General features: G+C 45.1%; 3 protein-coding genes across 4 annotated transcripts in view; 2 read left to right on the top strand and 1 right to left on the bottom strand.

The window, feature by feature from the left end:
* LOC126558879 (uncharacterized) overlaps nucleotides 1–24,491 on the top strand; it is a 553,494-nt gene that overhangs the window by 170,674 nt on the left and 358,329 nt on the right. The gene's annotated exons all lie outside the window — the stretch shown is intronic.
* Nucleotides 1–24,491, bottom strand: part of LOC126558878 (uncharacterized) — a 521,842-nt gene that overhangs the window by 184,521 nt on the left and 312,830 nt on the right. The gene's annotated exons all lie outside the window — the stretch shown is intronic.
* Nucleotides 1–24,491, top strand: part of LOC126557224 (protein neuralized) — a 34,037-nt gene that overhangs the window by 6,768 nt on the left and 2,778 nt on the right. The window contains exon 1 of one of the 2 annotated variants that reach the window (XM_050212926.1): nucleotides 21,748–22,002. The exons of the other annotated variant lie outside the window; for it this stretch is intronic. Coding sequence (XP_050068883.1) covers nucleotides 21,831–22,002 — 172 coding nt within the window. The 5' untranslated portion in view covers nucleotides 21,748–21,830. Of the gene's footprint in view, nucleotides 1–21,747; nucleotides 22,003–24,491 lie in introns of those variants that run through there. 2 annotated transcript variants of the gene reach the window in all.

The raw sequence follows: 24,491 nt of genomic DNA, 5'->3' as shown, positions 1-24,491 counted from the left end.
TTCTTCTCGATATGTCTTGTACGCGTGCGGCTGCTTCTTTGGATTCGAATGCGGCTTTTTTGTTCTTGTCTGAGCGTGGACGCTAGAGTTTTGGGGTGCAGTGTTAAGAATAGTATGAAGATCCTTTTTTAAAGGAAGGACATTTAGAACGTGAGGATATTGTAATTCTAAGGATATAAAGTATTGGATTACGAATGCGATTAGTTTGCTTGTTACCAGTATTTCAATCGATTAACTTTTTCCAGGTTCGCTCAATAAATTGAAATAAACAAATGTAAATTTTTCATAAACTCTTTATATATTCTAAACATCTTTTTATTTCATTTATAGAGTCGAAAACGAAACTAAAGAAACAGATTCCCTGAATATGTCATTACAATCGTCTGTTCAGCTCAAATGTCAGCTCAAATGGCTGAAATCCTAGACATCGTCAGGCATCAGGAGTAGGAGCAGATGGACAAGAACACGAAGCGAAAGGGACACGAAGGAAAACTTTAAAAACCCAAATGATGTACCTCTGACACCTTCTGGCGTGCGCCAGTAGTTGCCCTTGCTTTATTATTCTTCCCTCGTGGCCTTCTTTCTACTCATCCTGAAGATGTAGCCTTACAGGGGATAAGATCTTTGCAAAGTAAATTGAGCACGCCGCATAGAAAAGAAATGCTGCACAGCACACGTAAGCAAAACCGCAAATACTATTGATTGATCTTGATGATCTTGGAGGGACTGGATAACTACGTGTTCCTTGCTGATGTGCAGCAGCACAAATAGCGAAACACATTCGATCGCGTGGCATATGGCCATGGTTCTTGCTTGCGGACCGTTCCATCCTTTTATGTTGATTGCGTTTCGTGAAAAGAAAATCCATCACTCGGCACGGCACGCGGAAATGACTGCCACGATCGTTTTTTGGCGATGTCGGAACGTGACAGCATGTGTCGTTTCGGTTTGCATTGCTGGGCATCAGATGCATCTGCATCTGTTGCCAATTCCAGATCGAGCATAGAAAAACCTTAACCTCTTTTAAGCGAAAATCGTTCGCGGTTTTGGTTGGCAAGGTGTTGAAAATATTTGGACGATCGTTTAGTGTGCGATCGCTGATGGGAGACCATCTGTATATTTTTGTTGTTGATAATTATAGGCAATACTGCATATTACTGTGCTAAAAAAAAAAAGACGCCAAAGAGGTGGTTATCAAAAAAGTTACTAGGAGCTTACATTTTAGTTGTGTTATCAATATTTCATTACCAGAGTGATACCAATTTTGCATCAGTATACATTCAGTCTACAGTGAGCGAAATAAGAATACATGCGCTATGTTTTTTTTATTTTTTATTTACAATATCTTCGTAGTTTTTGGACTGATTCAATTTGTTTTGAGTTTTTTGAGTGTTTTTCAACTTATTTTCAAGCCTTTTTGAATCATTGCGATGATTTTTTTCGATCCGTTTGAGCAGAATATTTTCTTAAAAAAGGTCTTTTCAGATAAAATGAAGCTCTCGATGGTCCCAACGCTAGCACGGTAGTACTGATGGTAGTACTCCGATAGTTTAAGGAGCGTTTTCATTTAAAGGAGGTCTTCAAGTTGCGTTTAAAGACCGACACCGGTGTCGTCTCATTTCTGGACTGTCCCAATTGAACAACCCTAACAAGATATATAAGAGTCGTTTATAAATCGTTTCACTCGTGAATGCTGAGGACTCATCGAGTTCTGTATACATATTCACATGGCCTCGAAATCATTGCGTATTGAAATAAATTAAAACAATATCTTATACATTTACTTTCAACGTCTTGAAAATGTAGTTTTCTTGTTGTAATTGTTGAGTTTAGACGTTTAGCGATCAGAAGACTCTGTGGTTTAATTTCTATTCATTTGTATAATTTCATATTTATTATGTTTTATTTAATGATACACAATTTTCAGCCTAGCTTACCTAACGCTTGGTTGCACTATAATTATTTCGCTCTGTGCGTATCACATATAATTCAAAACAACGTACAAAGAAGCTGCGCCTAATTATGTAGCGAGATGCAAAGCAACTACTATGCTATTCTGGGGGCTAAAACTACCGTGATATTGTATTCAACTCTCTCCATTGCTATTTTTAAGCACTGTTCATTCTGCTCAACCAGTCACGCATTAATTATTATCCCTCCCAACCATGTTCCGGGGCAGGGAAACGCGTTGATGGACGCTTCTCGGAAGCCTTTCTACTTTATTTGTGCTCATGTATCATAAATGTGTCTCCTGAAAATAGATCGTCTGAATCGTCCGCTCGCAAAACGCCGCACGTTAGACAGTGAAAGTGTATGCTGATGCGCTAGAATACGTTTTTGGAGTTATCCGTAGGGTGTGGTAAGTATAAATATAAACCCTCCCGTCCTGCCGGTGTAGATAGTTTGTCATTTTACTTTTCCTGACAGTTTTTGGGCGTTGTGGATAAAATGTCTGGATAGAAGACTGGAAGGAAGGCATCGGCAGCGCCTCGCGAGGGCGGTTTGTGTCGTGTTTTAAGTTTTGTTCCGTCTGATATCATGTTGGTTTTATGTGGGACAAGACATACCTAGTAGTATATTTATTTCTCCCTTAAGTAAATATAAATAGACGAACAAAGGGAACTAGAATTGAAGGAAAATGCGTTCAAAATGTTGTATGAAAAAAACATTGGATACGTAATAAAAACTGACGATCGTTGGATGGATATATGTGGGTCGCGTTGATGCGCCTGCTGAAATGCGGTTACGTTATTTGCCCCTTGCGAATGGCTCGCGACGGTGTACACCTTGTCACATCGTTATCAGCCCGGTGCAAAGTTAACCGAGGGAGCCCGGTGCTAAACGATCACGGTGGTAGCGATCACCACCGATGGGACAGAGAGCGAAAAACGAAAAAAAAAAAATATTGAAAACTACAAACATTAATATCAAAAAGGCCAACGCTAAATGTTTGCGATGGGACGACAGAGACGCAGCTTGACGCGATTGGCATATCATCGACGCCTGGGTCTCTGCTACCCTTGTCGCCACGGGTTTTTTGGCCTTTCGTGGGGTTAATGTTTGCACACACGCGCACGCCTTTCGGCAGCTGTTCAACACCGGAACCGGAGCCCCATCAGAGGCGGCAAACGACCCACGCGACTGCTGGTTGCTTAAGTTTTGCTTCTTTCTTTCGGGTTTTATTTGGTATTTTTTTGAGGAACAATTTTGAACGCGGTTGACTGTGTTCCGATATATCTCGATGGCTGGTTAGTGGTGGCGGTGGCATAATAAAATTGCACATGGCGCGTGTCGCCGGTGCTTCAGAAGTGGAGCAACATAAAATCATAAGAAGCGCATAAGATGCGAACCGAACGAGACAAAAGCAAAGAAGCAACAAAAGTAAATTTGATGAGAGGCGTGCGCCCATCGGTGTGTCCCGTTAATGAGGATCGTATAGAGGGATCTTGACGCAGCAGCAGCAGCAGCCGGCCCCGATCGTCCTCGTCTCGTCCGCACTATTGTCGATCTTGGCAACATTGACTTACGAGGCGCAAGGTGCTTTTTGCGCTCTTTTCTTGTTTTTATTTCTTCTGTTCGTCTTTCTGTTGTTTGTCTGTGCTCAGGGCTCAGGGTCCAGCTGTTTCCCAAGCAAGGACGAGACATGCCTGATCCACAGCAACTGCACTGCGCGCTTCAGGTATCATCCATCCTCAGCCATCAATCGTATTTTTCTCATTTATCTCATTTCCTTGTTCCTTGCGCGTCGTAGCAAAAGGGACCCGTGGAAGTGAAGGAATCAAACGAAGGGAATCCGTGTATGTAAAACATCTGCGCGCACACGCACTCTAAAGCAATGCGCTTTATTTTCTAAAGTTCGTCTTCTGCTTCTTTTAGGCGACTCTGTGTGATCCACTGCTCTACGGAGCGAACCCATGGGACGCGGTTTTAGACGAAAGGAAACCCCGAACAGCATAAGTGCGGCCGGTTCCGAAATGCTCGCTCCTGATTGGTCGGGGGTCGCGTGGCACCGGACGATGCCAGCATATAATTGTGGCTTAGAGTTTTTTTTTTTTGGTTGTTGTTGATGCTTTTCTTCACTGGCCTGCTGCCAGCACCGGCTGTTGCTATCAGTTTTATTTTTCCTTTCCCTTGGCACTCTCGTTCTCCCTGTGGTTTCGTCCTTTAGCAGCGTCCTTTTTTGCTGGCGATCCTTCTTGTAGGAGAGCGCACATATGCCTTGTAGCGAGAAGCTTCACTACGCAGAAAGGTCCTTACGGTCTTCGTTCTGCTCCGAGGGAAATCCTTTTTCCCTTTCGAGCGAATTGATTGGTATCGGTCGCACGCCAGTGCTATACGTTCCGATCAGGATACGCTGTCACAGGATCGTTTGTGGAAGGACGATCGTCCGTCGTACACTTGGAGCGTACTCTTACAAGGAATGGTGCTTGCACTCAAAAGATTCGGATCCCTTTTCCCATGTTTCGGAGCACAATCGGAGGGAGAATATTTTCATTAAAACGAAATCCCAAAAAACAGCTGTCCCCGGGTATAAGGTATGTGTTTTAGGGAAGGAAAGGTGGTTTTTAGGGTTCGCCTTAAGAGCTAGCTGTACTGTTGTTGTAGCGTTCGTTTTATATGCTACGAAATAGATTTTCAGACTGAAGTACTCCGAACAATTTCTTGCTTTCGCAAGATCGATCTTGGGCTTTGTTTTGCGATTTTCTAAGACTCGGTTGGGTTTCTTAAAGATTTTCAAAGTAAAGTTTGCGTTTCATTATGAGACTCTGCAATTCGCACAATACCTTCATCGACGTACAGAGGATTTATATTACGATGGTTTTCCCATTACCTGATGGAAATATTTTTTTGTGTGAACTTATGGAAGAAAAATCGAGTTAAAAATGAAAGCTTTTTAATCCATTTCGATGATCACTGTGAGAACGGGTACAACCCATATGCCTTAGGACCAGCAGTTTAAAATACAATGTATAGTCCACATACATTCAAGCGGAAACCTTTACCCTGAGATCACGGCGAAATAATTTGCTCTTAACCATGAACCCAGCGAATAGTTTCTGGCTTTTGTCGTGATCGTCATATTTGTCTACTAATCAGCACGATCGAAATTAACCCGAGCGTACGCGTATCGAAACTAAATCAATCCATTTGCATACCACGAGTTGCTGTGCTACATTTGCTTCGTGAACCACCTCTCCATGGGTAGTTACATTTTCGAAACTACGTGAGTCTGATCTTTTCTTCCTTATGGTTATCCAAGTGAAAGCTAATTGGTTCGCGCGCGCACGCTCTCACGTACATTTCCCGAGTTAGGAAATTAATTGATTCGCGTTTGATTAAACCACAAAGGCGCGTGCGGTGCGATTTGCACTCTAAAACTAGCTCGGCAGGGTGCTACGGGTGTAGGGAGATAATTAATTTGAGAAACTAATTCCGGCCGCTATGTCCGGGATGCGTTGTACCGCATCGTACTGTGCAAATTATTTTGCCAATTTAGTGGTGCCATGCGCGAGAAGTTTGTTGAATAATGCAGCAGGGATTTTGTGGGGAAATTATATTTTTATGAGGACATACAAACAAAAATGTGATGAAGATTACTGTAGTTATAGGGTTGACTTTGCAGTTAAAGACTTTATGCGCCGTATTGTCTATTTATTAATTTTGTGTTTGTTGTAATTTTAATAACAACCGATCTTTCGAAATTCTGAATTCTACACTACATCTTTTGTTCTGCCCTGTGTTTTGCGTACTGAGTCTGGATGAATTTGCAGAAAGTTTTAACAACTTCGTTTTATAAATCGTTGTAATTACACACTCTGAGGGAACTGCTAGTCATAAGTAGAATTCATATCGCAAAGAGTTTGTTGAACAGATCGCAGAGAACTTTGTTGAGAGTCTGATTAAATATTTCTTAAACAATTACTAAGTATTTCTTAGTAATGTAATACAGGTCTCAAAAGTGCTGTATCAACTCTCTGCGATTTGAGTCGCAAAAGAGTTGTAAAAAGTCTCCGCGATTCAAACCTTTCTGTTGAATAGCAACTCCCTCAGATTGAGTTTGATTATGAAGACTCTCAAAAGAGTTAAAAGAATTGAATCCCAATGGGGAAGGAGTAAGAGTGAATTAATTCTTGGGAAAGAGTAGTTATCTTCATCTCTAGCACGCTTCTATTAAAATTTTCCCACAACTTTCTTCTCAGTAAAAAACTTGCATGGGGTTTTTCACGTTTCGAACCGCTTCCGGTTGCACCTTGTCCATGGATTTGTTCCATGTCACGAATCAGTTCATTAAGGTTTTTTTTCCTCCTTAATTTCCTATGCATCTGTGTCTTAACCAGAGCAAGGCGATGAAAGTTTTTCTCCTCCTAACGCGCTAGAAATACAAAATTCAGCTCATTCCCACGGCACCGCCGTGCACCAGGCATCACACAGCGAGGGCACTGCATCAAATCGTCCTAAAACGAAACAGGACTGGGTAATCCAGGATCCTCACACCAACATCTGGCGATGCTAGTGGGATCGCCCAAAAAGAAAGATCCCTCTACATACTGCCAGGCTCTAGCAATGTGTGTTCCACCCTCAATCCAGCGAGTCGCTTTTGAGACATTTTTCCTGCCTTCCCATTTAGTTGGTAGGGCGTGAGTGCTGGATCTGCTGTTTTTTCCTTCCTTCGCTCTCGCCTATCCGTCAGTTCCACTTTAGCTCGTCCTATGCGTCGTTTGTTCCTCGAAATTAAATTAATGCTTGGAGCGGAAGAGGAAATTTCCGCTTTTTTTCGATCGCTCAGGATTTTGTGTGCAAAGTAGATTGGGTGAGCGCAGATGTAAAATGGATCCTTCCTTGGTTTTCCTTTCCTGCTGCTGCTCGTTCGAGGGCTGTTTGGGTTCAGTGCGGAAGTACGAAGGATGCAGCGAATAGCTGAAAGGAAGAAGGATTTCCCCTACATCCGCAAAGAAAACGCTGAAGAAAGACGATCTTCTCGCAGACGGCGAAGATCGGAAGTAAAGGTCGATAGATTGGTGTTAGCATTTGCTCACTTTTTCTTCCTTTCGTTCTCGTTGCGTTGTGTCCTTTTCCTCTACTTCCTTGCTTTTTGCAGTTTTTTCACCTTTTTGTTCCGCTGCTTCCTGCTGATACGGTGAATCGATTCCGATACTTCCGCATCCTTGGTCCATGAGGTCTCGGAGGGTTTCTTTCGACGATCGTCCATCCAAAATCCAGTTTCCGGTCGTCCTTGTTGCACCGTATGTTGACCTCTTGTACACATGCAAACGGGCAGGATCAGTTAATGCAGAGATGCGATGTTATTACCTTTGGGACGAATTACCTGCGAAACGTGAAGGTGATATTGATTGCTCCTTCAATTATGGGCAATTTTTGGAAAAAAAACGAAAAGTAAGAAGTTTGATGAACAAGAAAAAAAACCTACACATCTGGCAGCGAAAAGGTACGCAGGGCAATTTACATCCTAGAAGGATCTTTCCTAAGACCTGAACACCCGAGACATTTTGGTGATGTTTTCTCCCGCAGTTAGAAGATAATGATATGCAACCATGCAGCAGCTGCTGCTGTTGCTGTTGCGATCGCATCCGAGATCGATGCCGTTCCATTCGAACACAGAAGGAACATGATAATTAGAAACAGGATAAACCGAAGATTATCACTCGTCCAGCGTTCGACGGCTGTTGATTTGTCGTGTTTTGACAGAAGGATGTGTAATTTCCTTTTGTTTCAAACCGTCCATCGATACTGCGCTGGTAGGATTTTATTGCACATCCCGTACCTGACCGCAACGGGAAGTCCTAGGCTCGGCTCGGTCCGCTGGTAGCTGGGAAAATCAATCTATCGCCGGAAATGCCCGTGTTCCGATTAGGGCCAGATGTGAGGGAATTTGCATCTCGGTGACGGTTAATGGCGTTCGGCTTCAACTGGGAAAGGGAGTTTGTTTAGTGTTTAATGGTGGGCGGACAAAGAATGGGAAAGTTTATTTTAGCAGCGAGCGGCGCTGGTTTTATGGTTTTGTATTACCGTTTGCTATTAGTCCCGTAGCGCCAGATGAAGGCGAAACTTGTGAGGGAGTTTCCTAATATCCTGGGAAAATAGGAAATACGATGTTTGTTCTGTGTCTTTGGCTTACTTTCGAACGCTGAAAGTCTTGTTTCATGCTAACCCTGGGCTTCGTTTATACCTTTCATCTTTTTTTTTTGTTTCTCGTGTAAATTAACTGCTATGGACAGCTGTTGTGTTTTGTTCTTCCTAATTAGTTTTTTTTAAATTCTAAAAAAACTAGCCATACTTAAAGGGACTTTTTTCCATATTTAGAGACAAAAATATTAAAATTCTAAACATAACTGTGTGAACTTTCAAACTTTGATCTCTCCCTTTGCTATTTTTTCCTTCAAAAACCCAGGTACAAGGCTATAAATTATTCGCCCAATAACACTGTTCCCGCGCACGACGTCCCCTGTAGTATAGTTTGATGACATTTTCCCTGTTTTGTGCAGACCAACATAAAAGCAAAAACAGCGTTCGGGAGCAATCGGTCCCGTCACGGAGCTGTGTGTGTGTATAGGAAAAAATGGATCGAAATATTAATGATTCTCCCGGCACCGATTGTAGGAGGGTTTTTCTTCCCCGATGGATGCACTTTCCTTCAATCCGCTGCAGGAACAACAGAACAATGCACTAGTGGACTGGAATCAAAACAGAAAAAGTAAACAACCGAACAGAGCGACCGAGAATCCATGGGAAAATGCTCAAGGTGTGTGCTCTGGTGATCATGAAAGGTCGCGCGTTCCAAAAATTGGGATCGCGTTCAATAGTAGGCGAAGATGTCTCACAGTATCGTCCCCGGTTTCGTTGCTTCTTGCTGAAAGGTACAAATAGAAGCATAAAAAAGGCACCCCTGTGATAGCATTCTCGGTGCTTGTTGAGGTATGAAATGCTGCATGTCATGATGTTCCGGCTTGACGAGAAGTGATAGAAGGAAAAGAGAAAATGTATTCTTCTGGAGCTTGTCCGTAGTGATTTTTTTTACGTTCTTGGTATTTATAAAAATCTCTGCTTTTTTTGTAAAATTGAACGAATCGATATGAATGGCTCGGAGGAGACCGTATGCGTCTTTTGTGCATTCGAAGATGCACTTCTTTTGTGCAGATTTTTTGGCCACACGACACTACCCAAGAAAGGGGCGAGGGTGCACAGGTCATCCTGCCGGTCGGTCGCACGTGATAACAATAGTGAGATGCACCGTTTATGAACCATTGCACAAGTTGATGAACCTGAAAAGATGTCGAATCGATTTTATGCTTGCGTCAGGTCGAACATTGTAGCGTAAAGTGTCAACTGAGTTGGATGGACAGGCCTGAATTGTGATTCTTCAGTACCGAAATACGCAAGCATAGCTGTTGGTACAAAGCAATTCTTGGAATCATCTGCGCTGTGCTGCGGAATTCGTACCGAACTCTAGACATTCCGATGCTGCTTGCCTTGTACAGAAAGATGTCAAAAACTCTAGCTCAAGTAACACTCCCGAAACGCTTAAACTCCCGCGCTGGACACCTGTAAGCCAGACGGTGAGGTTGACCATCGACAGGCAGTCTGGTTGGCGTTCCGTCGAAAACTCTAGCTAAAAGCACTGAAAGGGGGGGGGGGGGGGGGGGGGCAACGTACCGAATCGGTTTGCAACGGCAGGAACAACATTCCAATCAACTATCGCCATTTCGATTGAGGCACTTACCGCGCGGGTCTAATGTGGAGTGGAGATCGGTTATTAATAATGCTGCCCAGCTCACCGCCACACAGTACTTCTCGCGAAGGGGTTATTAACACGTGCCAAAAACTACCATAAACCGCTTCGCTCTTAGCGGTTCGTCAGCAACTCGTCGCGAAGTAGCTGTAGAATGTGTTCGAACACTTAGCCAGAAGCGAAACTTGGCGCAGAAGAGGATGCTGATCGTAAAGAGGGGATCGTTTGGCGTTGAAGTGTTGCCGGCAAGGGAGAGCTTCCAGCATCCAGTGGGATTTGAGCAAAAGGCTAAGAGACTCCCATTACGTTATGATTCATGCAAAAGCGCACTTGTCCCGCAAGCCTTTTAGCAGCTGGTCGCCTGCTTCTTGCTGCGGGTCCGGTTTGACCTACAATATATGGTGCGCTGGAACGTGAAAGAAACCACACACAGGTGCTTTGTGAAGTCGGAATGCTTGTCCCCATTTGTTCCCCCGCGGCACGGGCCGATTGCAGTGGTGTGCAGTGTAATGTTTCCGTCCCGCCGGCTTTGACGCTCGGGGTTTAGTTTCACTAACCGGATCGGTGAGGTAAATAATTTATATTTTGACGTAGATATTTAGTCTCCACTGGGACTTGGTGAAGTGGATAGCTCTGGTGTCTATGTATAGTTTTTTGCTTAAAGCTACTGTTGTTGTTGATGCTTCAGTGCATTCCAGTTAGCTCTAGCTGGGGTGCTCACGGAGTGTTTTTGCCTAGCATGCAAATATGTTCACGTTTCTTGGTGGCGAGTTGTTGGTGGTGAGTCAATGCCATGTAACGTGCAAATAAATAATAGGAAACTATCATTCTTTACATTCAGCACAAGTCTCTACACGGAGAAGAAAATATACGTTTGAGTGATACACAAGCGGCGGGCCAGGTTGGTGACATCGGCGCCGATTCACTATCCAACTACGTGGCATCATCAAGCACTGCAAACAGCCCATATTAGACGGTGGGACCTATCAAATTGTTACAGCCAAGAAGAACAAGGTACACAAACACAATATGGAAGCGTTTCAACGAGATTAGTTCACGGTGTGTCTATATCCCCAGTAACTATACGTTGCTGTTCATCCAATCATCCGGCTAGCTCATCATTAATCAGCAATGGAGCCAGCTGTATTTTCCCTCAAAAAAAAAAAAAAGCGAAACAAGCTCAAAAGGGCAACACGATGCGTCGAGGCTAATCAGTTTCCTTTCTATTCGGGGATCGTTCAGATTTGATTGATCAAGCGTGGGGTGTTTTCTTCACAACGAAAACGAATTCGTGATATGGCCACTTTCTCATCTCAGGTCGTGGGAGGTTGGGGTTGAGATCTCCTTTTTTAAAAAAATAGTTAACGAAGCACCCGGAGAAGATGTGTTGCAAAAAAAAACGCCTCGGAATCCTAAGATTTTGTGGTTTGTGGCTTGTTGTCGGTTAGTGAAAGTAGGCTCTACTTACTAGCTCCGAACTTCATGAAACTTCAAGCGATGAAAATCACGCACACGAGGTATTTTCGAGTGTTTTTTTGTGTGTGTGTGCTGTACTCGTTCCTGTATCGGGAGCTCGCAGTGGTAGATTTATTCTGCCCATCATCACGTTCCCCGAATATTCCCACGGCACTTTCCTCATCATCGTGATCGTGGCTGCTTCGTTCGGATGGCACGGAATCACGGAAGTTACGACGTCCTCTACTCCTGCGCCACGAACGGAGCAAAAGCGGGAGCAGAAACGACCTAATTGCTAATTATCCGACCGATTAAGTTGATCAGTATGATCCATCCATAGCAACCCCTTCTCCCCCCCCCCCGCCATTCATCGTTCATGGCTGTCAAATAGGTGGCTTCCCGCAACGCTCGTTGCTAAAGCAGCTAGTGAGGGTATTATTAATCAAATCGTTTGCGTTCTTGCTTCCCACCCAAGAAAAAAGCAACTGTCAAATCTAAGGAAGGAATGACTCCGTCGTAGTAAGCTCTAGCCTAAGCTCCTTCCAACTATCGAGTAGCAGCAGTAAAGGGTTTTTCGTTGGCAGCCCCGCCAAAAAGATGCACACAAAACTCCCAAGACAAAACCGCAGTGTCGACACGGCTGAGAAACTTAATTGACAGGTAATGAAAACCAATTTCACCAATCAAAATGAGTGAGAAGGCTCAAAATTCTCCCCCCTTATGTGTGTGTGTGTGTGCTGTCTAGTAGTCACGAGGGTCTTAAGAACGTTCCGAAATGTTGCTGTCTTTTGGGAGACAAGGCAGGGAGAAGACGGAGCGCACCAATTCGCTAGAGTTACTTATTATTCGACGCTAGTGAGACCAGCCATTGGCATCATCAGCACGAAGCTGAAAGCAGCAAACATGGTCGGTGCAGGTTTGGGAAGTGTCACGGCGGTGTGGTGGATTTTGGACCGGCCGCAATGCGAATCGCGTGGGAACCGTGGCGTCTCTTACGTAATACGCATACACTTCGAAGCCTCCAATAGAGCGAAAACCGACCGAAGTAACTAAAGGTGAATGCGAGAGCTTCTCCTTCCTTTCTTTTTCTTCGGAGGTCGGCCAAATTTGATGTCATCGTGGCGTGCATCGTCTAGCTCTAACCTCCTCAACATGGAGGAGGCTCCACAACGCAGCGCGGTTTCGCAGCAAAGACACCGACATCACTTTGGTGTGCAATGGAGATTGTTATGGTGGTTGTAAGAAAATACCGGGATTGCAACAAGTTTTGGTATATTTTTTACGCCACACGCAGGTTTAGTAAACTGCAATACACTTTTGCGGGTTGCGACAGAAATGTTCCTGAAACACCGGTAATTTTTAATGAGGGTTTTTTTGTCACAAAACTTTAGCTTCGGCGAACGAAAGCAGATGTCTAGAGCTGTCATCAGGACATTTTCAGCAGTTCAGCCCAATATTAAAAATAAATAACTTTACTACTTTACTTTACTTAATGTCTTCAATGAAAAGCATCTCCCACAGTGGCACAAGTTATCAAAGATGATAGAAGAACCGGGGAAACAATCAATCTCGCCCGTTACTGCCAGTGTTAAACGGCAGAGAGGAAGAGAATAGTTTAGTGCGCGTAAAGTGATTTAGTTAGTGTGTCGTTTGAGAAGCCCCCAAAGGCCACGAACACCACAAGCCTCCTCTGTTTACTGCTGTGGGTTCAGCTTAATGGCAGTCGAGACGGCTGTCGGTATGACTTTGCGATTGACGAGCAGAAAGTGCGACAAGCCAGCAAGTTAGCCTGGTGTGGACGAAAAATCAATCATGTGCTTACGCGGGCCATCCTCTGCCTTCCCTGGTCGTTCCCAGTTGCGCTCCAGTTGCCACGATTCGTCCATTAAAATATTTTCCCATGCATAAAACCGATGAGGCTTCAGGCTGTGCTACCGTCCGTCGGGTCGTCCCGAAGTGTTAACACACACACACACACACTTGCTCCCTTCCTCTTTCACGGAGCACGGAGTGACAGTAACGGAAAGCCAGGGATGTTTTTGGTAGGGGCGGTTTGGGTGGCTCACTTACCCTCGGCCTTTTGCCGTGGGGCCTTCTTGCACCGCTCTTCCCTCGTTGTGTACCGTTGAAAGGTATAATTTTATCCATCGCACGTCCACGGTAGGCACGTTGTTCGTAAAATCACAGGTTGCGAGTATAAGCGAGACAGAATGGTTGTTGGAGGAGGATTCCAGTGTGTTTACATGTTCGTACACTATTCTGGCCCCAGACGTTGCTAAAGGTGTCGTTTCTGCAGTCCATTTCCACCTACGGTTATCCAGAGTCTCACGGCGCTGAACCGTGCAAGTGAGTATGTGTATGTGTGTCTCTATATTGGTTGGTGACCGTACGAGACCTTGCGACGGCGGAAACAATTTCTGGGCACAGCTTACAGCATTTGCAATAGACGCAACTGCAGTATATTTCCCCGGGTGACGTCTAAGAATTGGTAGGTCGAGGTTCCCACAGTGGATTCTCCTCGAGGGGCCCACAAGGGAACGGAACGAAAGTCCCCCATGGACCCCGGTTGGGAAGGTGACGCAGAAACGCGTGATGTGGTAACACCAGTGCCGATTCTCATTCACCAGGTCTGGCCGATGGGCCGACTTTCATTCCGAACAAAGGGTTTTTCGTACGAAGTCTTCCTTTAGATTTTCAGCGAACAGAATAATAAGAGACGCAACAGTCATGTCTGCATTAGCACTGCGGTGAAGTGCATCAGACCCTGGACCTCTGTGGGTCGGGTTGATGGGTTTTGATATTCGTTCTCCGTTAGCTTCCCTCTACCATTCTCACATGTCGCGTGAGACCGACATGAATGATATTTTGATGAGTGTTACAGGTCGTTACGGCTAGGAACCGGTGAGACGATGCCTCTTTCAACTTCTTAAAATGCACGGCGAAGGTGTTTATCCTTCCGCAGTCATTTACTCTGGTACGAGCAGAAGGTACCACTTAATCGTGGAGCATATTTTATGGTTCTTGGTTTTTTTTTGGTCGAGCAGAAACGAGCAGAAAACGAACCAATAATGACTCAATCGTTAAAACTATTGCTCATGCTGTGTCGCGTGTTGTCATTAATGTAGGGCTGGAAATGATTGGTAGTTTGTTTTCACCGCATGCGAGCTTTTTTATAGAAGATTCTCAAAACAATCACAATAAAATGAAGTCTTTGTGGTCAAAAGTAAGGACCCTAGATGATGGGAAGTTTATTAAATATCTTTAAATACCGTAACAAACTGGTGAGATGGATAAACGAAACAAAGTACAAGCATTTGCACTTGATATCTGTGATACTGTGATAAAATTTACAGCAAAGTTTCGTATTTCAGTTTTTCAAAGTACCAGGGCATACGAGTTGCAATACAAGCATGAAGTCATTTCTAAAGCAAGATATTCTCGATTTCGCAAGCGAACAGCGTGGTCATCGTGCCAATCTTTGCTCCGTGATGTACCGGTCTCAGCCTGATCACGACGAAACTTGATTTGCTCTCTCTGCATCTCTGCACCACGAAAAAACCTGCAACCAACGGCAGGCATCCTATCCTGTATCCACCATCCCCAGAACTCATTCATGATTGGTGGCGAGATTGTGGTGGGTGAATCATCGCGAATAGGTTGTTAGGTCACGGTTGGCGTCTGACGAACGAGAGATGCTCGAAAGAAATACATAAGGATAAGAGAGAACCTTTAGAAGGTGAGAGAGGGTTAAAGACGTTTTATCGCAATTTCATTCATAGGGAATAGTTTTCTTGGGTTATGTTTCTTCCAAAATAAACTCATTTACATTTAAAATGCAAGAGGATTCTAGTCTATTTTTATTTTAAATTTCAAATAAACTATAGCTGCTGCCACCTTCAAGTAGTTAAAAACGATCACTGAAGGGCGTTCGAATAAACCGCCCAAATTAAGTTTCCCAAATTCCATCAAAGGTAAACATCACCAAGACGATCAAATCTCGCAATCGTTATTAATTGATTGGCTTTCTCGAATTAATGGCGTGGGCTTTTGTTATTATTATTTTTTCCCGTCTTCGGACTTTGAACGCGAAAACTTTGAAAGCGGCGGTACGCCAGATCCGATGCGCATTTGTGAGATTTACCCCTTTTTATTGTTGGTGTGTTTGTTTCGCGTGTTAGTCGCGCTGTTTATTATTGAGCGCAGCATTTTGATCTGGTAAAGATCGGCCGGAAAAGGGAAAAGGGGTTGGGGTTGCTTGATCGTCGTCGAGCTCTTTCGATGTTTGGTCGTGATATGGGGGTTTGGATTTAGTTTTGGGGGATGATGAAACGATGGAAAAATGAGAGACTTTACGTATAATCTCGCGACTAAAGCACATTACAGAGGTGTTGCCTGAGAGTGAGAGAACGAGGATCTACACAGATGATCGTGTGCTCGTCATCTCCATTCATCGCTCACTCACGGACGGATGGCAGGCGGCGTAAAATATATTAAAACATTCGACGAAAACGGTATTTAGAGATGGTCGATTGAATAACGATTCAGAAGTAGAGGGAGACAGATGAATGAGCAGCAGCATGAGGTTGTAGAAAAAGAAGAAAAAAAAACACACACACCATTAACAAAGGGTGCAGACAATTTTATGCGGGAGGTAAAGCAAACATAACCCCAAGGGGCTAATGATGGGAGGCCCCGATGGCATTTAGCGGACGTTTGAAAATTGAGTATTGATGAGAAGGGAGAAAAATAAACGCCTTTCCTTCGGCAAATACTGCACGACAGCTCTCTGCCGTGGTTGTCGCTTTGGAGAAGATTTGTCCTCCTTCACAAACCACGTACCACGGTTTGCGGGTGGAGCGAGTTAGCGAGCGTGCGTGTGTACATCTACCACCCCCAAGAAGCAGGGGTGTATAATTTCTTTTTTTTTACCACCCCAGCCTCTCTTGTTCTTTGTGCTGAATGGTGTGGACAGCCGGCTATCGTGGGTTTGCCATGACATTCCTGCCGTTGAATGGAATTCCGGAACGTGCGTTACGTTCGTTCCAGGAAGAACTCGTGATGATCGTTGGTCCTTCACGCCCGCGTAGACCATCCAAAAGGGGGAGTGTAGGGTGAAGCTTTCTTTTATAATACCCCAACTCGGTATGCAACTCGGTGCTTCCCCAACGTACAAATACCGAAAAAGGGCTGTTGGTGTAAGGTCGCGTGGGAAAGTAGGCTCCAAGTGAAGACGCTACATTTTGGACCCCCTTCGGCAACTTTACAGACACACCTGGATTGCGTCGGAAGTGTCAATTTCTGGGCAGGGAGTTGGACATTGGATCTCATAGAAATGCCATAAACATGTTACAACACAGCCACCAGTTGTGATATAAATCATCAAAAGTGATAGAAAGTGGGCTTTTTTTTTAACTCCCGGAGAATCTTTAAGTCAGTTTTACCACCACCCACAGGTCGTTCAATTTCTCTCAAATCATCTCCCCTAAAAATCACCTTTATGAAACCTTAGCCCGTTGATCAACATCAAACTCAAACACACGCACGAATGCGCGAGGATCAGATGTCTTTTTGGGTAAAGTGATGACGTGAAAAAGTATTTACACGAATGTAGGCGTAAGCGGTAGTTTTGTCTGACTCGGTATGTCACACCTTTGCGTTTAGCGTGCGACAACCGATAACATGCACCAAGCAGCTGGATATGGGAAAATCAATATTTGGTCAGAGAAAAAAAAAATCGTTTAATTGGAAAGCACTCAACATACACACATGGCGGTACAATGGAAAAGAAGGTTCTCCGTTACCCAACTGAAACACAACAGATGAAACGATGGGAGGGCATGCAGCCAGAAGAGGCAATTATATGCACGGTGATAATGCTGCTGAGGAACATACAGCAAGGTGTGAAAGGGTGGGTTTAAAAGTGGAGTTCTTCATGTTATACGGGGTTTAAATGTGTTCCGTTAGGGGCTAGTCGTTTTTTTATTAGATTTTCATGCATCAAATTCTCCATTTTTCTAAACTTAATGACGGCGACGAACTCTTATTGTGTGTTACGTTTCAAGATCATGGAAAACATTGCTGATGACGTCACTAGAATGATACGGAATAATCCTGAACTGTTATTAATAATCCACAAAGATGAATTTCTAGTCAAATAGTTAGTTGAGGTAGAGTCAAACGAAATGTTTTATTTTATAAATAAAATGTTGAGCCAGTCATTTTAATGTATATTTGTCTACTCTGGGCTTTGGGTCTAAAGCTAAACGGATTCGTCCATAATTTATCCTGTCTCGGAGTAAATTGCAAAATTAATCGTTTCTGTACTAAACCAACAAAAAATCCCCTCCACAGCTAACATAAATAATCCATTACAAACAACTTCCACTTTTTTACTGCTTCCTTTCAAACGAGCAACAGGTAAAAACTAAACTCTCGTTGAACTTTTTTCCAAGTTGTTTGTTGCGCTCTTGCTGAGGCCTCCCTGTCACGAGACGCGCATTCATCAATCGATGGAATGATGGAGTCAATTTTCCATCATTACACCTATGACAAAAAGAGTTCCCATTTACGCTGAGAGCAGCGTGGCCTCGGTTAAAGTGACGTTGGGGTACGATTTTTTGTGCGATTATTACCGTTTTCTACCGCAAAGAGGACACACGGCGTTTAAGTTGACGCAATCGTACGAGGTCCTCGCACTGCTCTTACCGTGGGAAAGTAAGTGCTACAGGTCTCGAAGCTACAGCAATCGGAAATGTTTTCGCTCGCTTCAGCTTGATCTGGACGGCGGTAGATGAAGATGTCGCACGCTAGGCTGGCTATAGCGTTAGGAGCCGATGGGAACCGAACGGGAAACATGTTTCTATTAGAAGTTCGTAAAATCCGATATAAAATCATATGATCGCTGATCGCGCTGTTGGATCAACCGCCGACCGCGGGACTCAAGGCAGCCGAGATTTATCACATCCCGTTTGTAGATGATTCACCACAATCTTGGCTCGATGCTAACTTTGTTGGAAGCTGATCGTTTAGTTTGATCTCATCGAATCAGATCGATATGTCTTCCCGCCGGCGGGAACGGCGGAACTTTGGTCTGGTGGTGCAAAGTCGAGCAAAACGTAAACAGCAATCTAAACAGACGAGATCCATTAGCGTTTTTGCTCCCTCTCCCCTAGACAGCTTAGACCTGTAAGAAGGAAGAAAGCGAAGGAATCGATTAAATGCCACGTCCGGTTATCTGAAGTGCTGCAAATCTTGCGTTAAGCACCCTGATACTGGAAGCGGAGTGAAGAAGGTAAGCCTTCCTGTCCGCTCCAATATCTAGGTTAGTCCGATCGCTTCTGAACGTGGACCAACGATGGCGGAGCGTCACCTTAGACCTTTTTTTCGCAGTTAGGCAAAAGGCATCACCATTAAATGAAAGACTTTCTCAGGGTCGAGTTTCCTCCATTTCCTGCAATGGTGTAATGGTGGTTGGATGCGAGTAAAGGGGCTTTGTTGTTCCTGCCGATCATCTTCCGCTGCTGGGTTCTCATCACACATTGAAATTTCGCTCTTCTCTCTGTCTCTCTCGATGGCGATGGCGTTTTTTAACGCATCTTGAACGAGGATTAAGCTTGCCGCGGTACTAGTAAGGCCCTGGGAAATTGTAGTTCCATCGGGCAATAGAAAACGATTCGTTTTTTTTGTTGGAAAGTCTCCAAACGCAAGGGCCCGACTGACTGTACGGGTTCCCTGGTCAGTCACGAAGCTCGGTTCACCTTATGGGAGAAACATGAAAAATACATGATCTGAAGATGTTCACACGGCTTTTTGAACTAGAAGTAACAACCGAAATGGTGCTGTCCCTGTGGTCAAGGGCTGGGGTAGCTGGAGTTTTGAGCAACACAATCTTGCTACTCTCGGACAACACTCCGTGTGTTAGGGTCGTCGGTTAAGTGTGTATCAGTGGTCTTGAACCGAGCCGTGGGGACAGTGAGCCGTACGATAAATGTGAGAAAAAGGAATGGTTCTCTGGTAGAGGGAAACCGATTTGTTTAAGATTACATCTGTCCCGCGGTGTAGCTCACCGGGCTGAAGATGAATCAGACGTTCAGGATTGTTAATGGGTTGAAGGGTTTTGGAATATCACCATTTTTTTCTTTTTTGGGTGGTCTTCGAAGTCGCATCACAGTCAGAAGAGTCGGAGCTCTAACATTTTCCACATTCAGCACACACTAAATGTGGTACAGTGCATCTTTAGCATTCATTTAAATTAAGCAGAGCTGTGCCCAAGCGGGTTCTAGCAATTCTGCATCGTTACCGTTAGTGTATAAGCTCGGTGGCATTTCTTCTCGCTGGCCAACGAAAGCAACTAACCCGCCGTGGGAACCTCCAACAGAAGAAAGATCATCGAAAGCGATGAGAAAACGGAAAACGGCACACACAGCCACAAAACGGCACCTCATATATGAGAAAGGATAGCTGACGGAGGCTTTTCTCCGCAAAGAAACGCGGAACACAGTTCAGGCTGATGTTTCGATCACGATCGCGCGATCTCTCTTACCGAATCGGGGAACGAAATTGGTGGTGTGTCGGTGGGACACGAAGTGGGGTGTGTTTTGGCGTTTCGCTGTTTAGAATGAGTAACTAGCAAAAGGCCAGACCTTATTACCCTCTTTGATGGGGTGGAGGGTAGTAGTATTGGTGTATCTTCCCCCCCCCCCTTCCCTCCTTCCCCTTTGCTCGTGGAGCGATGCTTAACGAGGGAATCCCCAACCCAATGTACCTTTGGCGGGCGTGAGACGATCCACAGGAATTCTAGACCACAGCGCCAGGGATGAAGGGAGTGGCGGGGTAGGTAAAAAAAGACATAAAACAATTTTAGAAAGATTCCAGTACGCCGATGTACACGGGTGGGAATGGGATGCAAGAGCTCACCTACGAATACGTACCGCACCTTCTGCTGCAGACATTAAAAATAAGGTAAGCGCACGCAGAGACAGCATAATGAAAGCGAGCAGATGGAACTCTGTCTGTCGCGGTGTTTATGTGTGTGTGTGTGTGTGTGTGTGTGTGCATGGGTTGTCTATTGGTGCGGAAGGAGGGTGAAGGGTGCCGGGCAGACCGGCCGTAACTTCGAAGCGCATCGGCACGGGATATGCGTGCATGCAGGTCGGTTTTATGCTTGCACATGCAGGAAAGAGAGCAACCCTACACATGGGTGTGAGAGCGAGACAGTAATGGCCGGCTGTGTGCGCTCGTGTTTCCGATCCGAGCGGCAATGTTGGAGAAGCTTTTAAGGGTATAGATCTCACATAAAATGTGCATAGAAAATAGGGGTGGGAAAGAGCGAATGCGATGCGATAGAGAGAGGGAGAGAGAAGGAAACGTGCGGGCAAGAGCGAGAGCGCGATCTTTCGCAGTGAGGCAGCGAGTCGACATACGCAGGTCGTGCTCATCGAGCCAGTCACTTCATCTCACGCCGTTCTCCGGTACGGACATAGTTTGTGTAGTTGTCCCGCGGTTCCGTACTTGAGTTAGCAAATTCAATCCGTCCTTCGATCGCGCTTTGCCGGAGTCAAGTAATTCCGTGTAGTAGTTTAACCGTTCGAAACCGACCCCAAAAACGGTATAAGTGCATCAAAACGTACCGATTGTTTTAAGAGACAAAAGTTTATTTACACGAGTCTCTGACAACGATCGTCGATCGTGTAAAAGGTGTGAAGGTAGCAAAACAAAGCTAAACCAACTTCTCGCCCCTATTTTTGCTTCCTCGGTGCGAGAGATAGTTTGTGTTGCTCGCGCAACACAACTGGCCATCATCGGAGAGCTCAGCTCAGGCCGCGTTACAACATTGTGTGCGGTAGTAGCAGGAAGAGCAAGGGTGTGCAGTGCGTGTATGTATGTGTGTTTGTGTGTGTGTGCGGAGTTTGAAACCGTGGGAAAAATCAGTGACGATCGCGAAATTCCGGTCCCGGTGAAGACGCGGTTAACACGGCGAGTGAGTGAGAAAGAGCGCACGAAACAGGCCCTCCCCAGGTTTTTTTTTTCTTCACCCTTTTGAAAGGGGGGTAGTAAGCATCAACATCGGACGCATTAAGAGACGCAAGCAAGCGAGACAGCACGCCTGCCCCGTGGAAGAAGCGGAAAGTTGAAAGAAGCCAAAGTTCGCGTTCTTCGCCGATCGCCAATTTCGCATTTTCGCGAACTCCACCTTCCCATCACCTCGGTCGGGTACCGTGTGAGAGCCACCCGAAAAAAAAATTTGTAGCTTTCTGTTTATGTGTGCAACCGTGTGCTTTTTTTTCTGTTAAAGCTTTTGTGTGCGTGTAGTGGCCGCATAGCGTTAGCTGGGAGTTGAAACTAAAAAAACATAAATAAATACGGACTCCTACAAAAAATCAGACTTTCCTCGCAGAGAACGGAAACGGGTGAAAGTTTTTTGGAAGGTGCGTGCGTGTTGGTGTCATATTGCATCTAGAGAGACCTCTAACAAGGTTTATTATGTGCGCACAGTTTGCATAATTGAAACACTCGCAAGCTGGCCATCGGATAACTGGCGAAGTAGTTCAGGCGGTTCAGTAGTAACGTTCCACTAGTAGACCGTTGTGTGCCGCCTCGCCAAGGGGTGGACAATATAGGCCTCTATATGGGTGTACTGAACGTGACCAGTTCCGGTGCCGCAATCGTCGAGTGCCAGCAGCAACAGCATCACCACCAGCAGCAGCAGCAGCAACAGAACAAGAAAAACGACACAATCTTCTCACCCATCAAGAACAAGATGAAGGTGCTGAAGAAGATCAAGAAACGCATGGGACTAGGTTAGTAGCATGATCTCGATCTTAACATACACTCACCCTTATCGGGTTAGGCCAATCCACTACCAAATTCTTTCACGACACTCTTGTCCGTTAGAAGACCGGGTACTCGTAGTTCGCTCTATTCTGTCTAGTAGGGTAAGATTTTTGGCGCTGCATTTGGGATAGAAACGGGCACGCAAGCGGCAGCTGCACCGTTTTCCAACAACCCCCTAAGCGCAAACGACGCGTAACCGTTTTGTAACGAACTTTTTTTTTGTTGTTGCTGCCGTTTGTTGTTTCGCTTCTTCTCCCTCGTTTGGAAAAGCGACTTTTACCAACTACAACTACCAACGTGAGGTTATCGTGTTGCGTCACAGTCGAGAGGACACATATACACGGGTCGGGAAAAAAAGGGGGAAAAGCGTCGTCTGTTAATGCAAAACCCTAAAGTTGGACGGGTTTGTGTGTTAAAAAATATTATGATGGGTAGCGTGCCGTAACGGACGATGGACCACCATGAACTACCATAGGAAAGGAAGCCATTCTCGGCTGGCTGGAGCGATTCTTTCCACTGGTCAGTTTTTTTTTTTCAGGCTTGGCTGATCCTCTGCACAATTCTGTTGAGCGGAAAATCTCCATATTCCATTTGGTTGGATGGTTTGAAACAAATAAAAATCGACCACCGTAACCACCCGATTCGTCGATCACGAGCACTTACACTTCCTGGAAAAAAGTGCCAGCATACTGATCGCTGTGAGTGTATGATCTTTCAACCGTGATTCCTATCAACTAAGATAACCCGATGTGTGATGCCCGCCGTCGCCATACTTATCGGCAAACAATCAAAACCACCGGACGGTAATTAATTCCAGGCCCTTTTCCCGCCATCGCCCACCGGCCAGGATGCGATGTGTGGCATTACAACAATTTTCATTACTTCACTTAACGTTTTACTTTCTTCCTTCCCACCAATCGTGGATGGCGTCAACTCCCTGGTACTCGGGGGGGGCTTTTTATTTGGCGCCAGGTGGTTCTTCTACCCTGTTCAGTCTCAGTCCCGGCGAGCCATTTTTTTCTTCTCTCGTTGCTATAATGCTCGATCATTTCTTTCACTTGAAGATGTCGTTACTACGATCACGGTACGATCAATTATTATTCCGTCTCCGGTCTCATTCCGGTGTGTATGGCAGTGTCTGCGGCCTTGTCGCGACGTTAGATTTATTCGCTTTCGGGTTTACACGGGTTATCAGTCGCTCCTTACCGGCGTCGTTCAAACCGGGTCGGAAAGGCTGCCTTTTTCCATCCCTCTGTGCCAATATTGTCACACGTTGGCTTGCAGGGAGGGCTTGGGTGTTTTTTTTTCCAACTTACAACAAAAAATGCATTGCATTTTCCGTCGCCATTAGCGTATTTGTTTGGTTGCTACAACTGGGACGTTGTGTTGGGATTTTCGCTCTCTTTTTGGCTACCCCAGGCGAAACTCGAACGTTTCTTCACAGCCACTGCGAAGAACGCAGCTGTTCTCCTGCACTTCCTTCGTCCTTTGTATGCGTGCGAGACGACGAATCCCCGTGGCCCATCCCCGTAACGTGAGACGAATCGGATGTTCTGCATTTCTTCTCTTAAGCTTAAGCATAGGCAAAACGGTCACGAAAATGGAAAGAAATACAACTGTGTGTGTGTGTGTGTGTGTGTGTGTGTGTGTGTGTTAGCGACGAGTCCTTGCCATTTAGGGACGTACCGCTCTCTAGCCATCTGGCCGTTTTCTCGGGCCACGATTTCCTTCGGGGATTTTGGTGTATCGGTGGCGTGAAATGGAAAATGGATCGAGCGACAATATATTCTAGAGGGACAAACACAACAATCGTTGTGGGTGTAGTTTGGCCAGATAATGAAATGTGAGGGTGGTTGATAGAATTTTCGTTCCCCTTTTGCATCGAGGTAAATGCGCCATCACGCCAGATGTGCTGTTTTCCAAGCGTTTATAATTAAAAGTAAATCCTCTTTGGACTTTTACATTTAGAGGTTCAGAATTTCGATAGAAGGGTAGTAAAAGACATAATTTTTATTATAAAAAAGTAAGATTTGTTATATTTATGAGGAATAAGCTGCCTCGTTTCTATCCCTCACCCTATGTTGCCATCAACGAAATGATTGCATCAGGATATAAGTAATCGAGAGAGGGAATAAAAGAAACAATGAATAAGGGATGTGTGCCAGGAGCTGTGGGCAGGTTGTGCAGCTGCCGGGCAGTGAAGGAACCAGAAAGCCTCGAATCGGGAACGGAAGGAAACTCTTAAGACTGTATTGTAGTGGTGGTACCGAGAGCGAGAGCAACGAGGTCGCTTCCGTTTATCGACATCGCTTTAATTGATCGCGGCACCACCGTGTGCAGCGAGACGAAAACGACCGCCAGACCAGAATGTACGACAATCGGTGCCGGAATGTGTATGGGCCATACACGAAAGCAGGATGAAGAGGGAAGAAATGGTAATTTCAAGTGCACGTCT

This window comes from Anopheles maculipalpis, chromosome 2RL (genome assembly GCF_943734695.1).
Source record: "Anopheles maculipalpis chromosome 2RL, idAnoMacuDA_375_x, whole genome shotgun sequence".
Classification (NCBI taxonomy): domain Eukaryota; kingdom Metazoa; phylum Arthropoda; class Insecta; order Diptera; family Culicidae; genus Anopheles; species Anopheles maculipalpis.
The sequence above is the reverse complement of the archived record's forward strand: the minus strand, read 5'-3'. Positions and strand labels throughout refer to the sequence as shown.